At 40.2% G+C, this 21,113-nt stretch overlaps 1 protein-coding gene across 4 annotated transcripts in view; it reads left to right on the top strand.

Moving 5' to 3' along the window:
• LOC124170538 (follistatin-related protein 5-like) overlaps nucleotides 1-20,295 on the top strand; it is a 521,097-nt gene extending 500,802 nt beyond the window's left edge. For all 4 annotated transcript variants that reach the window (XM_046549329.1, XM_046549332.1, XM_046549331.1 and 1 more), the window contains 4 exons: nucleotides 17,095-17,245; nucleotides 17,510-17,710; nucleotides 17,830-17,976; nucleotides 18,319-20,295. In XM_046549329.1, the coding sequence (XP_046405285.1) occupies nucleotides 17,095-17,245; nucleotides 17,510-17,710; nucleotides 17,830-17,976; nucleotides 18,319-18,548 (729 nt within the window). In that variant the 3' untranslated portion in view covers nucleotides 18,549-20,295. The remainder of the gene's footprint in view (nucleotides 1-17,094; nucleotides 17,246-17,509; nucleotides 17,711-17,829; nucleotides 17,977-18,318) is intronic.
• The last annotated feature ends 818 nt before the right edge of the window (nucleotides 20,296-21,113 follow it).

Below are 21,113 nucleotides of genomic sequence, written 5' to 3'. Positions count from 1 at the left end.
AAAAATGGTGGTAGAGGTTTAATACGCATTAAGAACCTACATTACAGAATTATAGATAAATTTAGAAATTGCTTTTTCCAAAAAGGCGAGACGACTAACCTGTATAAGTCAGTCGTAAAAAATAATGATAAAGCAACACCACTCCAGCTTAATGTCAGAGACAAATCGATAGATGAAGAAAAAATAGAGGAGCTAGAAGACACATGGAGAAGCAAGCAAGTACATGGTATACATCACAAATTTCTTCATCAGGAATGCGTAGACACCTCACTATCAAATGCCTGGTTAAAAAGAGGTGAGCTATATAAGGAAACGGAGGGGACAATGGTAGCCATTCAGGACAGAGTAATTGGTACGAAGAATTATAGGAAATATATAATCAAAGACGGAAGTGTATTAAATGACTTATGTTGCAAATGTAATGCAAAGAGTGAGACGATAGAACACATAATTAGCGAATGTACGAATCTAGTAGGTAATGAATACACCAAAAGACACAATAATGTATGCAAAATTATTTATTTAGAAATAGCGTATGTTACCGGATTAAAAGTGGATCATGAACCATATTACCTTTTCACCCCTGCTACAGTGCTGGAAAATGAAAATTACAAATTATACTGGGACAACACAATTTACACAGACAAACCTGTCCAGCATAACAGACCGGACATAATCTGGATTAAAAAAAAGAAAAACAGACCTTTATAATTGAAATAGCAGTTCCGGCTGACCACAACCTTAAGAAGAAATACGAGGAAAAGAAACAAAAATATCAAGACCTCGCAAGGCAAATAAAAACTATCTGGAAACAGGACGTGGTCACCATCATCCCCATAGTAATATCATCAACAGGAATAATACATTCATCACTCAATTTTGGAATTGAACGATTAAAAATTAAAAGAAACAGAATATATAACATTCAAAAATCTGTAGTACTGGATACATGTAGAACAGTTAGATTGTTTTTGAATGAATTGTAACTTGAGGCAGCGTCTTGGCAAGGCCCGACGCTGGTAGACCTCCAAGTAAATCTTGTGGAATAAAGAATAATAATAATAATATTTATTAGACTTATAAACAGAAATACACTGCAATGGTCATCGTCAGGAAGAATAAATAACACATGAACAAGTAATTAAAATTTGATTACAGAGGTGTCACTAAGAACAAATTCCTCCAATGATTAAAATGCTCTTGACAAAAGCCAGTGGTAAATAATCATTTTATATCTTTGTAGGCTGACAAGCCTGGCCTCATTAGGTAACATATTAAAATACTTTAGCTTTAATACATTGAAAGATTTCATACTCTTTGATAGTCTACAGTGGGGGACTACTAAATTGTCCTTTCTCCGAGTGCAGTGATGGTGAACATTGACCCCTGTTACCAGAGAGCTCAGGTTTTCCTTGACCTCACATACACACTTATAAATATAGTGACCATAAAGGGTCATAATACCCAATTTAATAAAAAGTGGTTTACATGCTCCAATGAGTTTGCACCAGAAATAATCCTAATAGCCCTTTTTTGCATAATGAAAACATCTTTTGATTTTGATGCATGACCCCATAATTCAATGCCATAGGTAAGATGACAGTGGAAAAAACAAAATAAAATTGGCGCTGGCAGTCAATGGGTAATAACAGCTTTAGTTTCCGTTGTAGGAATGTAACTTTGGAAAGCTTAATAATGGTGGAGGATAAATGAGAATCCCACTTCAGTTTGGGGTCAAGTTTGAAACCAAGCAACATTAGATTTTCTTCAGAGTTCATTTGTGGGCTAAGGGAAAATAATGCCATTTGCATTTTATCATTATTCAGGGTAAGTCCATTTGCTGAGAACCAATTATGGGCTACTGACAACACTGAATTTGAAATCAGTTTGATTTGGACAGGTCATTCACACTTTGAATAAAAGTGGTATCATCAGCATATAGTAAAGACTTGCATGGGACATTCAAAGGAAGGTCATTAATCATTATTAGAAACAGCAAAGGACCAAGGACAGAACCTTGAGGAACACCATATTCAAGTTTTAGTGGTAAAGACTGCTTCTTGTTTATGGACACACACTGGAAACGATCTGACAGATAAGATTCTAATAGTTTTAATTCAATATTCCTAATACCATAGCACTGTAACTTATTAAGTAGGATTGGGTGAGAGACACAATCAAATGCTTTCCTAAGATCACATGAGAGGTCCATATAACATATGTTGGAATATTCCAGCTAGCTCAAAGTAAGAAACTTATTCCTTCCTCTTGGGTTTCTTATGGAAAAAAGGGTATGCAGCATACTGTAAGCTAAAGTTCTTCCATTAGGCAAGGTGAAGATTTTGGGAAAGAATAAGGAATGCTGTCAAATATCCTCACTTTAACATAAGCTGCTTATGCTGCATGAGCACCAAAGACAGCAGAACAGTGTGCTATACATCTTACACTCCTCAGACCTCTGCCAGGCATGAGTTTAAAGGCTGTTGATGAAATTTAGTAAGCCTTTTCAACAGCTAAACAACTTAATTCAGATTTTCCTGAATAAAGAAATTCTTTTGACAAATTCAAGCTACTTGTTGGTGAAAGCAGAGAATGCAAATTTTCTTTTTAAAGCGGAGGAAGAAAAATTTCTTTGACACAAATTGTAGCTCGAGCTACAATTTGTGTCAAAGCAATTTTTTTCAACCTTTCAATTGACAATCTCTGACTAAATTATTGACTAAATGACTAAATTATTGAATAAATGACTAAATTATTGGTAATAAAGATGTCTTTCTGACATATATACAGCATACATTGCTATGGGTATGAAAACATTTATTTCTAATGACCTTTGTCTCTATAGTCATCATTATAAATATGGTAGATTTTCAAGTTATGGTCTCATTACATTATTTCTCCTCAATAAAGACTTTGAAATGATGCAATAATAACAATATCTTGGAAGGTGTGGAAAGTCAGGCCTCCATTTTGTCGTTATTCTGAATGTTTGTCAGCATGGGCAATAGGAAAAGGCTAAGCTGCTCATCAATAAACTCCTTCCTCATTTCTTTCCTTCACCTTACCCTAATGAATTACATCCCACACGGAAAATAGATATCTATATTTTGTCTATTTTCATCTACGGATAGATGTATATCTAATAGATGCCTATTAGACATCTATTAGATGTGCAGGTGACAATGGTTGGTTTTGGATCCATCTCCGAAAGTGTGTTTTAAAACGCGATTCTTGAGCTATGGAAGCGATTAAACATTTGATTAAGGGACATTTTTTTTGGTCCTTTACTCGAGTGATTACGGACTTAAAAAATTTTGCGACGCGTAGAACGATGCGTGGCGACTATGCCAACTGTATCTACCTATATATTGTCTATTTTCATCTATGAATAGATGTATGATTCCATTGAATGGGCCTTAGTTTGGCTGTAATTAATTTATTTCCGAGTGTTATTTTAACAATTGTTATAATATTTCAAAAAAGCACATTTACCTCAACAAGATCTGCTGGTGTAGTGGTGAGCGAATTTGGCTACAGAGTGGGGAACACAAGTTCAATGCCATGTTGTGGTATTTTTTTTGTAGTTTTCATTTTGATCATACGGCGACAATTTTTTCATTAATGTTAATTGCATCAAGCATAGGCATGAGAAAATTTTTTATAGATATAGATAAGTATAAACAGATAATTAAATATCTAATAGACAACTACAGTAGACATCTGATAGACATCTACAGTAGATGTCTAATAGACATCTACCGTAGATATCTATTAGAACTGCTGCTATTTTGACAATAATATATCTAATAGATATCTATGATAGATGTCTATTAGATAACTATTTATCTATCTGTAGATATCTATTAGATATCTAATAGATGTTTATTTTCTGTGTGGGATTGTTCTGGGATCCATAAGATGTCTTAAGTTTCCACCTGTACAATACCTGTAGAATTTTATTAAATGGATATCACATAGATATTGAATGCTATGCAGAATAACGTGTCTTTAAAATGGGAGGACCATGATTAGCACTTTGCAGACTATGCAGCCGTATATTTTTGCTCTAGCACCCCAGATAACACGGCATTTGTATTACATCAATAATACACAAAAAATACGTGACCAAGTACATATGTATAAGATGGAATACGATCGTATTACATCGGTATATTTCACGTAGAAGTGGTTCAAAAGTCCCTATGGATGTATGTATTCGTGCGTATTACAAATTGGAAATCTGAATACCCATACATGAATTATACATATGTATACAATGGAATACAATCGTATTACGTCTGTAAATTTCACGTAAAAGTGGCTCAAAAGTCCCTCAGGATGTATGTATACATGCGTATTACAAATTGGAAATCTGAATATCCTTACATGTAATATACATGTGTATCTGCAGGCCCTCGTACACGAATTATACATATTGATTTTCTGACCCACATCCACTTAATATCAATATGGATCAAACAGATGAATAAATATAAGGAAACCAGAACATACAGATAATAAAACATTTATTCAAAGAGAAAAATAAAATAATACACAAAAATAACAAGTGTGGCCATGAATATTGCTAACAAGCATTAAGGGCCAGCAAACAGTAGGTGAAACTTAGTTAAAACAAATGGCACAAAGATAAATCAAGTATAAACAATGGTTTGAGTTGGAAAATAGAAAAAAATGTTAGCACTGTTAGCCCCCCTCGGGCTCGATCGGGCAAATTTGGCAGGGATTTGAGAAAGGAAGGTCCAGAGATGGTGGCAAAGTAGTTTATTCCTTGTTAAACTGTACTTTCATCGTGACCGCCCACCCGAGTTCCCCCTGCTCCTCCTTCACCTTGCTTTTATCCCCAGTCAGCCGTTGTCGTAATTCGCATTCCTCCGGGAAAGGTGGATGGCACAAAGGGTGGGGAGGGGGCGTCTGTGCGAGGGAGGGGGAGCCGTTGCTGCAAGTTGGCAATCAGACTTCGTAGCACATTCCTCTAGTGTGAGGAAAGGAAAAAGGTGGGTGGGGCAAGAAGGGAGGGAGGTGACGAGACATGAATGCTGACATGGGGACTTACAATCACCCTCGCTCAACAGAAAAAAAAATAATATACATGTATTTTTTTTTTAAACTACAAAATCAAAATTAGATGTCACTTTAAAACAGACAATTGACAAGTAATGAATACAATCCTAATCCCTAAAACACAAAGACACATATTTTTTTTTTTCATCACACATTTTCTGTTTCCAGAATTTCGCAGGGAAGAGCGACGCGCACATGAGTCGCGTCAATTATTGGAGTCTGTGGCTCTTTCCTCTTACTTCCACAGCAAGGAATCAAGTTTTTCTTTTTTACATAATAAAGAGAAATAATAATACATAATACAAACATAACCAATATAGTTCCTCCTCCAACATAATAGGTATGGACCGCAGAATTTGTGCGTGCACTTACGACTCCCAATAACAGGCTTTCGAAATCTTTCCTCCCTCCGCCCTCGGAGAGGCTCTTTTCCACTTCATCCCTCAGCAACTCCAAGCTACTTCCATTCAAGCCGTAAACATTCGCAAGAGGGAGTTTCCCTCTCCAGTCAACAAATCGAATTGTGGTATCAACATTTTGGGAAGTGTCCCGTTTACAACGGATTTCCCATGGACCGAGGAAAATAACTGAAATCCCCGTGCCGCGATATCGCAATGGCTCACATTGAACAACATACCACTCCCACTAATTTCCAATGTGACTGGTCGCTCTACTGAAGTGCCGTTGCGGCATAGCAAGGTAATTTGAGAGGGACTAGAAATGGAAAACAGCCACCCCTGATCAATTTTTTTCCAAAAGGGGCGTTTAAGTTTAAACACATCTTTCCGACAGTTTGAAAAACAATTATTGTTATGAGCCATAAACATGTTATATTCACAGGAGTCCACATTAGCGTGAAATAACACAAAATCGGCGGGACACAGGACCAGTGGCCCCTTATTGCATTTATCCAAGTCACCCTTTTCTAGTATGGCATAATGATTTCTATCGAAACTAACTAAGAGGGAATGAGATAGCTTCCATTCAAGGTGAACACCCATGTCTTTGTTTAAGATAGGGAAAGTATGTACTAGGTAATGTTCTAGAACACTGTCTTTATTTCCCAACGGAAAGGTCACTATTACCCGCAGTTTGCTACCAATAACAACCGCTGCCGTCTTAGCCAACCCATAGTAAACATGTAACCACCTCGGTTCAACGGGAGATACCATATACAATGGTAGCCGAACACTCCTCTGAATGTGTAACAACACTTCGAGTAGAACCGATGGTGTTACCAGTAAACTGCTAAGGGAGCCATGCACGCTACTTTCTACCGATTGTCGGAAATTAATTAAATCCACTCGTGCATTTACCAATGCATGACCAACCTGCCTCAAGCGGTCCTCTTCTCTTAGCTTTTGACTGAATTCCATTCCCCACTTATTGACTTCCCTAGACCCGTTCACAAATTTAGTTATTTCGCTGATCATACTTCGGATGAATCGGGTATTATTGGAGATTCTCCCCTCCAAATCCCTTACAAAAAGCAATTGGTTTCTTATCTCTACGTCAGTATTTTCCCCGGCTCTTTCAACATTGGCAATGCGTTGATTTATGTTAATTAAGTCTCCTGAATCAAGGGTCCCAAAAACCGTTTTCAAAATGGCTCCCCCAGCGTTAACCCAACCCCGTTTTGATCTCTCATTCCCCAATAAACCAATAAATATTTCTAGTTCATCTCTGATGCCATGAAATTCCATGAGCATCTTATTCATCGCTATTGAATAGCCCTCATTCATGGGTTTTCCCTTCAAGTTATCACTCTCGGAAACACTTCCAATTGCCTCCCCCAGTTGTTTATATTCATTTTTTAGCACTAATAAGTCATAATTCATCACCACAGACCAGGTGTGCTCTGAGAATACCACATCCCTTTGCTTCTCGAAAATCACCCCATTCATCAGAGGGGTCACTCTCACTGGCTCACCGCTCTTCGGCAGTACAAGCAGTAGTATCAGACACCACCACAGATTAATTACCTCCATTTTTCGACCTTGGTCTAGGACGGAGGTTGTATTGGTGCGTCTGGGCTACGCTACCGTTTCCACACGTGAGGGGTGGGCTTGCACTGCCTTGGATGGGAGGGGATTCTTCACTTGAGAGGCAGGGGGACTCACTCAGCGTCGGCGGTGGTCCAAGGGATCGCAGAGCATACGTTGGGCCGGCGAGGGGGGGCTGCGGCGGGGCAGGTGGACACTCCTCCTCTTCTTTATCTTTCTCTGGCGTCGCCAAGCCGTCTGGTGCGTTATCCGCCGGGGGTTGCGCGTCGTTGAGGGATGGCCGTTCCTCCAGGGGAGATGTGGATTCTTCGCGACTATCTCCGTTGAGTGAAGCACTGCGATTGCCGTGTATTTCCCACTCGACTGCCACCTCTTTTATTAGGGGTGCCGATGTCACTTTTTTTGGCCTCCCTCTTTTTGCGCCGGCTGGGGGGGAGGGGGGAGGGGAGGCGGAGGAGAAGTGATGAGGTTTCACTCGGTTTTCGTGCACAATGACCGTGCGGTGCGCGAGTTGCAATTTAAGGTTGCAAGGTGGAATAACACTGACAACGCGGAACGGCCCCTTCCACGGCTTGTGGAATTTTTTCACTTGTCCCGGCCGCAAACTTAAGTCGTTCAAGTATACTAAATCGCCCTCTGAGTATGACCGCCGACTCGTGGACTTTGCTAAAGATGCTCGCACTTGGTTTTCCGCTGCTTTTTTATTATTTTTCCTACATTTGTCCCATATCATTTTAAGTCGACGCCTCAAGGTAGACACATATGTCCCATCCAGCCCTTTTATTTTCCTCTCCATACATTCGAAAGGTGAATTCATTGCGTAACCAAACACAACTTCGTGTGGAGCACACTTTGTACTCCTATGAATTTTCATATTGTACCCTGCCGTGACGTACGGTAGGATTAAGTCCCAATTATTGTTTGCACTGTTTACATAATGACTTAACATTTGCGCGATTGTCCTATGAACCCTCTCCACTCTACCGTTACATTGTGGATGGAAAGGAGATGTTCGGAGTTTTTCGATTTTCAATAGTTTGGCCACCTGAAGGAATAGTTCCGACGTGAAATTACTCCCTTGATCTGTTAACAACTTTTGAGGGACACCGAACTTGAGAATCCATTCCTTTACCAGTGTCGACGCAACTGTTTCTGCGGTTTGATCCTCGATAGGCAATAACATTATGTACCTAGAGAAATGGTCCAATATGGACAACACGTATCGATTTCCCAAACTGGTCTTAGGGAGGGGTCCAACAATATCTAAGGCAATGAAATCGAAAGGGCGGTCCGTGGCGGGGAGGGTTTGGAGGGGGGCTCTACTTTTCCCGTACGGACTCCTCTGCTGGCAGGAGATGCACCCCTTAACGGCCGTTTCTACGTCTTTCAACATTCCAGGCCACCAATAAGAATTTCTAATTCGCCGGATGGTAGACCGGACTCCCAGGTGGCCCGACAAGGGATGATCGTGGAATTTCTGTATTACTCCACCCCTTAAACTCTTAGGCACAACCACTCTCTCCCCATCTTTAGTACTTTTAAGCAGAATTCCGTTCACCTTTACAAATCCCGCTCGCCTTCCCCAAAAGTCGCACTCCGCATCCCCCTCTTGCGCCGCCGGCCAATCCTCTATCGGGAAGACCTCCACCCGCCCTACCTTTCGACTTAGCCCATCCGCGTTTAGGTGTAATTTTCCCGATTTATGGACAACGTCATAATCGTATTCACTTAGTTTAAGGGTCCATCGCATCAGCCGGCTGCAGGGGTCTTTCACGCTAAATAGCCATTTCAGCGCCGCGTGATCTGTGACTACCCGAAATTTCCTGCCATAGAGGTAACATCGGAAATGATTCACCCCCCACACTAGGGCCGCCAATTCCTTTTCCGTGGCGCTGTAATTTATTTCGGAAGTATGAAGCTGCCGGGACGCATAGGCGATAGGATGTTCATTCCCATCAACTTCTTGGGCCAATACCGCGCCTAAAGCAAAGTTACTGGCGTCGGTGGAGAGTATAAAAGGCTTATGGAAATCGGGATACACTAAAACTGGACTTTGCGTGAGTGCCGTTTTCAAGGACTCCATAGCCATATCGCACTCTGGGGTCCAAACAAACGCGGCCCCCTTTTTCAGTAGACGTGTGAGGGGTTTGGCTGTCACCGCATAATTCTCAACGAATCTCCGATAATAATTGGCCAACCCCAAAAAGGACTGCAATTCCTTAGTTTTCGTGGGCGTAGGGAAATTCCTAACCGCCTCTATTTTCTCGGGGTCCGGGCGAACTCCACTCTCCCCGATTATGTGTCCCAGATATTTAACTTCGCTCTGCGCGATCATACATTTTTCGAATTTGAGTGTGAGTTTGGCTGACCTCAACTTCTCCAACACTTTCCTTATTCTTATTGCATGCTCGTCAATACCGGAACTGAATATGATTACATCATCGAGATAAACGAGGGCCTGGGTCGGTTTTAATCCTCGTAAAACCCCATCCATCATTCTCTGAAACGTCGCGGGGGCGTTTCGGAGGCCGAATGGCATCCTCTTATACTCATAATGGCCACTGTCGACGATAAATCCTGTCTTAGCTGACGAATCTGGGTGCATCTGAATTTGGTGGTAGCCAGCTGTCAGATCTAAAGTTGTGAAGTAATTACAGCCCCCTAGGTAATCGAGGGTCTCTACAATATTGGGTATTGGGTAGACGTCTGGCGTGGTGATGGCATTTAGAGCCCGAAAATCAACACAAAATCTAAATTTTTGCTCTCCATCCCGCGATTTTTTCGGCACGATCACCACAGGGGACGCCCACGGGCTCTCACTTGGAACGATTATCCCTGCGTCGAGTTGCTCCCGCACTAACTTTTCGATAATGGCCTTCTGATGGAAGGGGCTTCTATAAGGTTTTCTGTAAATTGGGGGGTGAATTCCCGTCGGTATGTGGTGGGCGGTTATATCAGTTGGTGGTGGCATTCCGTCCTCCGAAAATAAATCTCGGAACTCTTCGAATACAGGCAAGAGGACATTCCTCTCGGACTCTTTCAAGTGACTCAGCTTTTCGGAGAAATCTAACTCATCAACCACCGGTCTCGCAACTCTCACCTTCCCCTCCCTTCCTCCGCCTTTGCTTTTTTCCCCACTCATGTCGACCTGTGCGACGCTAGCCAGCACCGTTCCCTTATTCAGCGTTAATTCTCCGTTGTTGAAATTGGCCACCTGAAGTATTATTCGTTCATCTTCGCTTACGCGGCACACTGCCCTCGCTACATAGCACCCTTCAATACATTCCAACGTCGGTTCGGCTATGACTTCGCTACCAACCCACCCCCGCCCTCCTTGCAATGCCACCTCAAATATTCTTTCACTACGTGGGGGCAAAACTTCGGATCTCTCGAGTCGCGCAATAACATTTCTTTCCCATAGTTTTGCTTCATCATCGACCTTTTTCGACATCTCTCTTTCACCAGCATTGGCAATACGGCCGTCTTGTGAGGCCCAAACCTGGCCGTTTATCGTAATGCGCCCTCTGCTAGCATCTATAACACCCTTATATTTCTGCAAAAAGTCTAGTCCCAAAATCCCGTCAAAACCACCTAAATTGTCCACGACCTGCATCACATGGTCATACCGCTCCTTTCCCACAGAAATGCATATAAGTTTTTCTCCGTGGACCCACATCACGTCTCCCGTAATTCCCTTTACTCTGTAAGGAGAACTCTTCACACCCCCCAGCCCACACGCTGCACTCGTCACCAATGATATTTGAGCTCCAGTGTCAATCAGTACCCGACACGGGCGTTCTTAAATATAAACTTCCGCCACTAAATCGTGTGCCCTTCCCCCCATATCCACCCTCGGAAGAAGGACACTTACCAGGGGCCGCGGTTGGCGGCGACGTCGGCCCCAGCAGCGTTTAAATTCCCGTTGCCCTCCCCTCGGCGGCGGTTCCGGCATTCCCGCGCGACGTGGCCCTCTCTCCCGCAGGAATGACAGCGTCTCCTTGTCTTGCACTCCCTCGCGAAGTGGCCCTCTTCCCCGCAATTGAAGCACGCCATCTCCCTCGGTGCGCGGAAGATGTGTCTGGTCGGTTGTGGCCGCTCCTTGAAGCATCCCTCCACCTCTTGGATTCGCATCGCCGCTTGGACCGCTTCGTCGAAAATTTTCGGCGCCGTCAGGCGGCACTGCCTCCCCAATTCACCCGGAAGGCCGCGGAGAAACGTATCGAGAGCACGTTGGTCTGCCTCGAAACGTGTTGCGGCGACGTGCTCGGCCGCTCCGTCTATTTCGTACGTTTGTGAATTAATTTTTCGGATGCGGTCCGCGAAGGTCTCGATATCTTCGCCGGGTGACATGCGTATGTTGATGAGCATTTCCCGGTAAAACCTTGCGCTTCTTTTACTGCGGTATCGCTGGAGGAGTAGCTCTTTCAGTTCTTCGTAGTTGGCTGCGTGTATACATTCCTCCCTGCTGCGGAAATACTCGGCGGCTTCCCCGCTTAGCCGTAGCACGGCGACGTGTAGCTTCTCTGAATCTGACAACCCTCCCAACTCGGCTGCCCTTTCCAACTTATCAAAGAAGAGAGTCACCGACTCCCCTGGTTTCCCAGAGAACCCCTCTACGGATCCAAGAACACCAAAATTTTTAGTCGGTCCTCTATCTGCGGCGGCTGCACCGTTGTCAGCCCGGAGCTTCTCGTTCTCCTCACTCAGCTCCCGGAGTTTGTTGTGCATTTGTTCTAAGGCCTGTTGCAGGTCCATCTCCTTCCCTCCAATGCTCACTCTTCCGGCCATCCTGGAACTCGATTCACTTCCCCAAATATGCCAAATCCCACTTCCAGACACCAATTGTTAGCCCCCCTCGGGCTCGATCGGGCAAATTTGGCAGGGATTTGAGAAAGGAAGGTCCAGAGATGGTGGCAAAGTAGTTTATTCCTTGTTAAACTGTACTTTCATCGTGACCGCCCACCCGAGTTCCCCCTGCTCCTCCTTCACCTTGCTTTTATCCCCAGTCAGCCGTTGTCGTAATTCGCATTCCTCCGGGAAAGGTGGATGGCACAAAGGGTGGGGAGGGGGCGTCTGTGCGAGGGAGGGGGAGCCGTTGCTGCAAGTTGGCAATCAGACTTCGTAGCACATTCCTCTAGTGTGAGGAAAGGAAAAAGGTGGGTGGGGCAAGAAGGGAGGGAGGTGACGAGACATGAATGCTGACATGGGGACTTACAGCACGGAACAAGCGTTGTAACCCATTGCACAAGAAGAAACCTGAATTCAGGAAACCAACTCTGCACCATTAGCCACTTCCTGAAAGGAGAAAAGAAGAAGTCAAGTTTAAAAGTCATGCAAAAATATATCTTTTTGTAAGATCTGAATATAGGAGCTCAAGGCCTTTCAATTTTATTTTTTTCAATTCATATAGGCAGTCAGTATTCTTTGAAGTCTGTAATTTTTGTACTAATTCTGTATTCTGAATGCAAATGAAAGTTTGGCTTCTCTGCTAGATTCCAGACATAAGTTTTAATTTTTTTCATTTACCAATTATGTCGAGGTCCCAGCTAGCACAGATTTGACCTTGTCCTTTGAGAAATCATATATTTTGGGGATATGTTTTCATTTTACAAAATTAATAGCCTTTCTCTTAAGAAGAATGAGAAATATGAGAAAAGATCATATGACTACTTTTAAATATAAATTATTTCGGAAAACGTGAATCCATTGGTATCAGGGGCGGATCCAGGATTTCTTTCTGGGTGGGGCACAAGCAAGGCCGTATCCAGGATTTTGGTCAGGGGGGGGCACAAGGATACCTCGTCATACAAAACGAACGAAAAGATAATGGGACCGTATTAAAAATCTAGCATATTTTCAAGGGTCTGGGGGGGGCACGTGCCCCCGTGCCCCCCCCCCCCTGGATCCGCCTATGATTGGTATGCTTATTTATTACATGATACTAATATATTAGTACCATGATTTAGTAGCGGATGACTCACTCAGAAAAAATATAAACTTGTGATATCAAATTTTCAAACAAATAAATTTCATACATAACCGATAATTTCAGGCTTAACTTCAAGAAACCTCTCCATTATGGTAAAAAAAAAATTTCCCTCAAAGCTTACCTCGGTATTAACAATTCCACCTGGTCTTCTGGCTTTGCTTCGTCGTCTTTTCCGTAATCCATTCTCCTCTTGTCCAGGCCAAGCTATTTACATCGTCGCCTCCTGGGTATGCGCGAAAGAGCATGAAAAGAAAATTATAATTAATTAATTTGGCCCGTACGCACCTTTTTCTTACATATAATGACAAACTTTCGCATGAAAATTACGTATTTATCTTGTGTTAATAATAATGACGAAATGCACCTTGATTGACTGCATTTCAAGATGAAAGAAATATTACATTTTGCTTTAAGGGAACCGATATTACACGACCAATACTTCTTGTTTGTTAAATAATTAGAAGTAGAGGGCAAAACCGCTCGGAACCTCGAGGAATCTATTAGTGACAAGGCTACGCTGATAAGTCCACGGTCAATAATTTCATGACTAAAGCATAGGATAACTAGGAATGCAAGAACTACAATACAGTAGGTTGTTGTAATAAACAGCGATAAAACAACTTACGCGTGAACAAAAACATTCCTTTAAACAATTTTTTCTGCTCTTAATTAAGAGAAGAAAAAATGTAACTTCAGCCGCGAAGCACGGAATTACTATACGACGCATAATCTATTAATTTATACGTACAAGATTGACATTACTATGTTTTACCATATAACTTCAATGGACTCTAGTCTCCTCGATACATAACTCAATAAAAAAGGAAAACAATAGCCAAACATAAACAAAATAATTACCTCTATTGGCGCAATGTGGTCAACACATTGCGCCAATAGTTGTATCCAAATATACTCAAATAACATAATTAATGTAGTCTATGTAGGCGTACAATACAATAAAAGATAAATCATACCTTACCTTAATAATCCAGTGACAGGAAACTGCTGGAGCTGGCTTGCACGAATCGCAATAACGTGTGGGATTGAAGCACATTTCCAGCAAAACATAGCTTCGGGTTGAGCACACCATCCACACGCACCGGTTATCGAGGATTAAAACACTATGTCAATTCTTCCAATAAGTATAATAATACAAACAAATATAAAATTAACTATACATCAGTAGCTAGTTAATAACGGATTTCCTTTTGTTTATTAGCGTAGATGCCGGAGTTCCTCCTACAGCACGTTCTTGTAGTCTCGAACGAAATGCCGAGGTTTACTGTCAACGAGATTATAACTGTATCACTCCCACTCACTTCCCTAGCGACAGTGAGCCGCGGAATTGAGAATTTAATTTTTTGTCTAAACAGTTACATTAAAATATTGTTTAAAAAATCAAACTTCGTTGTTACTTTTGATCTGTGCAAGTACTATGTTTTGTATTTTTCATGTATTGTGAACCATTTTTCCATGTGTATATTTCGCGGATAGAAACTGAATTTTACATATGTAATACGTCTGTATTTCGCGTGCATTTACAAATTAACATAAATAGCCGCCATATTTACTACCCTTGCTCACATCGACCAGTATATGATTTATTTTTAAGCTTTCTGGGTATAAATTGGGATGGATGAATGATCATTAAAATAGGGAAATCTGGCGTTTGCTGTGAACATATTATTTCTGGAAAAAATATTTATGAACATTTCGCAAGACGCCACGAAAATCTACCTTCCAAGTATTACAGGAAATATACATAATGTATATTATGTGTATTTTTGACCACATTTACATATGTATTTCCTCTGTATTCATACATATGTAAAAGTGGTACGTGTTACACGATAATTACATTTGTATTTTTGTGTATTTTTGACCACATTTACATAAGTATCCAAATTTCAAAAATACACAAAAAATACAAATGTATTTATCGTGTAACAAGTGCCACTTTTACGTATGTATGAATACAAAGGAAATACATTCAATAATACATATGTACTACGGATGTAATACATAACAAAAATATATATGTATGTGACCCATGAAAATACAATATATATACATATGTATATCCAAATGTGTGTTGTTGGGGACATGGACTTAGAGCGTGGCGGATGGGAGAGCAGCAAGGGGCTCACCTCTCCCCCCTCCCTGGCCCGAATGCACCAAAATTCATCTTGCCTGTTCTCCAAGGAGGCTGCTCATCTTCGATAGTATAAATTGGCGGAAAGTAAAAAAGAATGCATAGGGAGGCGACTTGTCTTATTTGGGCATCTCGTCAATGTTAAACAAATTGACATTACCAACTTACAGAGAAATAATGAAATATTTTTTTAAATGTTCAAAGCAGCACAAAGAAAGGAACCTGAATGTGCAAAACGCTTTAGCCTGTGGAATCTGGGGTGAGCTCTACCCTCAGCTTTCTAAAGCAACCTTCACATTGAATCACAAAGTGAGCTGGGAAAGATAAAAGTAGTCTTTTTAAAAGCATCAATGTCAAGTATTTTTACCAGCCAGAGGAAAATCTAGAAATTCTTCACCAATTATTTTCCAGAATAACCAAGAATCCCTCATCCCCTAATATGGATGAAACATAAGTGAATACTGGATTATCAGAGTGTATGACTTTTATCACGGGCATTTTTTGAAAAAAAAGGGGGCCCTATTCAGACATGTACGGTATATGAGTCTCTGATATCTGTTTGGATATCAGTTTCAGATAGAGATAACTTCCATCTTGATATATCGTCTTACGTACTCTTTATCCTTTTATGCTTCTAGTTCGTTGAAATAATTTAATTTCATCTAATTCCATACATATGATAATGCTTCTAGTAATTCAGGGTGCTCCAAATTTCTTTTGCATAACTGAATTATTTTAATGATTGTATGTTGCTTTCTAGTTTTTTTAATATTTCTACAAAAGCAACGAGGTTAATTCAATCCTAAGCTAATCGTGACTTATTTTCAGATGAATATGTCACATACAATAATAGATTTGGGGTATGTCACCTCGATACTGTTTCTAGTGCTGGGCCTGTGTCGCCTTCATGTCGAGTCTATGTCGGACTTAAGTTGATTTCATGTCGGGCCGCTTTAAGGTCCAATGTCAGGCTGACAGCGTTTTGATGTCAGACCGAAGTCGGTTTAGTGTCAGGCTGAAGTCTGTTTGATGCGAGCCAATGTCAGTTTGATGTAGGGCCGACAATAGTTTGATGTCGGGGACAAAGTTGGTTTTTTGTCGTGCTGAAGTCGGTTTGACGTCGAACCGAAGTCAGTTCGATGTAGGTCCGACGTCGCTTTGCGTGTCGGCTGTAGCCTGGCTAAACGTTATCATTTCAACGTTGGACCGACTTCGGTTCCCGACGTCGGATTGAGGTGTAGACGACTTATGTCGCCGTCGTATGGACGTTGGACCGACATCAAAATGCTACCTGGGTATGTGTCACTGGAAAGATTGAAACAAATCTTACAAATAAATAATTTGCGTACAGTTTTTGTAAATGGTGGTATTGTGCTTGTAATTAGCATAACTACATTTATTCGATCATACTCAGTTGTGCCTTTAGGAAATGACTGCTACCTATTTTTATGAGTCACTGGAGCCCTTCAAAATGGCATTTTTCACTTGGTTGACAATGCAGAGGGCCCTCTTCAGTCATTCCCTGAGTTCTCATTCATCCGGTATCCAGTGAGTTATTCACTCACTTACTGATGCAGTAAAAAAATATGGAGAAAAAATATTGCTCTTTTGCTCTATTTTGTTGGAAGGGAAATTTAAAGAAGGTAGAAAGTTGGAAATTTTAGATTTGTAGCCCACCAACTCTTTGCATGCGGCATCAAAAATGTGGACTGCATACTTTCAATCGCACATATTATAGAGAGAAGCATTGTAGAAATCATATAAATACATTGACATACACCAAAGCTGATTAAACCAACTATTCATATTACGATGTGAAAATTATATTGTATACATCCATATATAATTTATTTCCTTTGCTTTCCTAGGACATAACCCACACTTTTAAGTATGGTTATGTGACCCACACTAACCAAAGAGGACTTTTCAAGCTTGATTTGGCTAATATGAGGTACATCCGCAGCATTGATTTAACACCCTACAATTGTGTACCTCGTGAAATTCAGTTTTCAGCCCTTTGTAAGTATTACATGGAATTCAAATAGGCTTTTGTATTTAATTATGTTGAGCTTTGTCTTCATTTTCTTCTCAAATTGATAACTTTTCCTTAAAAAATTGAGTCACGTGTGGATGAATACTTACCTCATTTGAACAATGCATGTCTTTGCTACCATTTAAAAAAAAGAATTTCTTTTGGCCCTTTAACAGCAATTGAGTTTAGTACAATAGTCAGACTTTTGAAATATTTTTAAGTTTGAACTGATGACTTTTTTGTTAATACAGATGGCTTTGTGGTGATGGAATGTGAGGAGCCTGTGACAGGACGTTCCACAGGGCAAATACTCTTGGACCAATTAACAGATACTGTTGTTAGCTATCGTTCAGGATTGTTTGGGAGGCCTCGAATATCTCCTGATAGTAGAATGGTGGTAACGCTTGATCGAGGGCACCAAGGAGTTACATTGGTTGTCCAAGAGGTTACAGGTTGGTGTACACATTGGCAGAAACACAATTACAATAATAATAATGATGATAATGGACTGTGAGTATCTTGGCAAAAGACTCATTTATTATTAATATCTGATTTGAGTAATTTGTTTCAGAGAATGGCCTCAAATTCTCATTTGATGTCAAGACTACATTGAATGTGAGTGATATTACTTTTTATCCATCGCAAACTACTCATGGCTATGATTTATATGCCAGTGCTTCAGACAAGGAGGACATACTCTTCTTGAATTTAGTTACAGGTAATTGCAAGAAGGTTTTAAGAAAACTAATGTCATTCTAACCCACCAGTGAAAAAATTTCTTTCTTCTTTCTCTTATAACCACTTGATCGGGGGAAGGATTTTCTTAAAAGGTACACCGTGCGGGGGAAAAGGTTTCATTACAACAATAGTATATTGATTGCTACCAAATATATTATCATGCCCTAATTTCAGTCCAAATCTCCGTGATAAAATAATTTTTCACCTCCAGTTAAGTGGTTAAATAGTCGTAATGTCTTGTTATGTAAGATAAAAAATTGATTTTAATTCATATAGGAAACATTGTCATATAGTGTAATAACTTGATTGTTGTCTATTTCAGGCAAAGTAGAGATGATCACTGGAGTAGGCAAAGCCATGCAGCCATCTTTGGCTCAATGGGACAATCCAAACCGCCCCATTGCAGCCTCGGGCATATTTGGCCATTACATGGTTACCCCTGCCAACGAAGCCTTGTTTGTGGTGAATGGTGAGACACGCACCGTCAACTGTGAAATTGGTGGCTTAGTTCATCCTCGGTCGGTTGTCTGGGTGACCATGCAGCTGCAGTGAGCTCATGGGCTGAGCACACAAGGGATGGGAATGTATTTTGAAGAGTCAAAAAAATAGGGTCACAATTGACAGTGCAGTTAGGGCTTAGTGAAATCCTTATGAGGATGAGATAAATTGGTGAGTGGAGAGACGTTATGCTGGACGATGAAATGAATTGCTATGAGTATGAAAAAATGAGCTTATCAGGAATGCTTGGAAACTCTTTGTCAAAGTGGCAAATTTCTGGAGCAATTATCCAGAGAAGTTGGGATTTCACACTCCTTTGCATGCATTGTTTGATGACTATCTCTTGAAGGAGTGGATGGTATAAGGCTAGACCTATAATAGTGTCAATAGCAGGGCATCAAAAGTATGATGTTTCCGGCATGAAAGTACCCAAGACATGATGACACATTTGGTGATAAGATTTCATTCCTTGTAGACTTCAGCTTCACAGCCCCCATGACCATTTGTGAAAGTCCATTGAGGAAAGAAAGACGTAGGTGAGGGTGCATTCTGTTGATAAGAGGTCTCCTACCTCTCTCTCCCCCAATGAAAAGGGACCCAACATGTCCAACATTTGGGTATGACTGATTCAGATAATTAGCAGTTTGAAATTAGATGTTTATAAATATGAACATCTTGAAAGAAATATTTGGTTTGCATTCTAAGTCAAGGGAAAGGATTGTTATTTTAGTTTTGGAAACTTAATATTTATTTTATATGCCAAGATATTAATTTTGCATTGCTAGCATATATCACCAATGCAAATTTCTTAGCATTATTGTGGTAATTTATTTTTCTTAATGTTTGTGTCTGTGTCTCTAAAGGGTGATATAGGTTGATGCATGGTGAAACTAATATCTAATTATTATCAATCACAATTATTCTTCTTTTTTATTATAAATACCACCATCGTGACTTGAATATATTAAGAATGCTTTTTGAAGGTGCTTGTAGTGTCAAGAAAAAAATAATGACTACATACTTTGGTATGTTATGTTAATTGTTGTTCTCTGTTTTAAACTTTCTGATAAACACTGTACACAATGGGCTTAAAAATATTTCCTCATCACTAATTTTGGCACATTTACTCAAGAAAACATTGTACTAGAGTGATAATGAACTACCTACTTGTATATCTTAGGTGCATTTGTGGAAGGAGTTTTTGCTTTTATTAATGAAAACTTTTTATTCTGTAACAGTTGAACATGTATATTATTTTAACTGCACAGGAGAATCAAAAATTCAAAGTCTGGCAAATCGATTAGTAATATGTAGTTCAAGTAACTTCCCATATTTTTTATGCTGTATTACCACCATGGGAAAATACATCAATTTTCAAGAACAGAAAAAAATTACAAAAGCAAAGTTTCATAATAAAATTTTAGGATGGATGAAAGTTTTTGAGCATTAATCTTTCCCAAAAAATTTTGAAACATAAAAGATTGAAGTATTTCAAGTGCAGTTGGCTCTTTTTTGTACAGTTTTTGTATCTTCCTGTATGCATATAAAATGTCACAAGCCCATTAACTATTAGGAACAAATTCTGTGTAAATTCCATCTTAAATATTCACATAAAACAGTATTTTTATTTGTGAAATCAATGCTAGTCATGTCTTTTCCATAATGAGGAGGAGCTGAGATAATATTTTTTAATGCGAAAGATATGAGATGAGCTATGAAACTTTTGCTGGAAGCTTGACTATGTTAAATAAATTGTAATAAACATGAGTTGATGTATGGTAATATATGATGTGTCAGTGCAGCTGTATTTTTTAAAATGATGTATTCTATCAACATCATCTTCATTGCCCAGGGTGAGAATCATTTTGTGAATACTTTTCCATCTTCACCATCATAAGTCAACTATCTTCAGATTGGTTTCATGCAGCACTCCATTCTGCTCTCCTTTCAGATGGCCTTTTCATAGTGGCATATTTCTTTACTCCTGCATCCTTATAAAAACTGTGCTATACTTTGAGCTTCATAGTGCAGTCTCATGCTGGGCCCTTCCTTGCCCTTCTTCCCATCCACTATCCATCCCTTCGGCAATTGTCTTCATCTAGCCATCATGCATCATGATGTGATCAACTGAGCTCTCCTCCTTTCTTTTTTGGGTTTTTAGAAGGCTATCTATTCTCCCACTCTTCTTAGTATGACCTCATTACTCACTCAATCAATTCAGTTTATCTTCATCATTCTTATTTTAAATGCTTCCACTCTTGACTTTTGTGCTGTTATTAACATCCACACCTACTACCTATACAGAAACATGCTCCATAAGTAGCATCTGACTGTTTTTTTCCTTACTCCTATGCTTACATTCTCAGCTCTAAGCAGATTTTTCTTTTTGTAGAATTTCCTCTCCGCCTGTGCTATTCTACTATTTTTTCCTTGCTTTGGTGGTTATAATTGGCTTCCCAGGTAGGAAAACTATTTCATCTCTTCAAGGTTTCATTTTCTTAGATTGATGTTAGTCCTAATCTCCTCTCTTTTGGTGCACATATTTTAATTTTCTTTTCATTGATTTTCAGCTGATATCTGGCCATTTTCCTTTCCATATTTATCAGAGTCTTCTTCAAA

This window comes from Ischnura elegans, chromosome X (assembly GCF_921293095.1).
Source record: "Ischnura elegans chromosome X, ioIscEleg1.1, whole genome shotgun sequence".
NCBI lineage: Eukaryota > Metazoa > Arthropoda > Insecta > Odonata > Coenagrionidae > Ischnura > Ischnura elegans.
The sequence above is the reverse complement of the archived record's forward strand: the minus strand, read 5'-3'. Positions and strand labels throughout refer to the sequence as shown.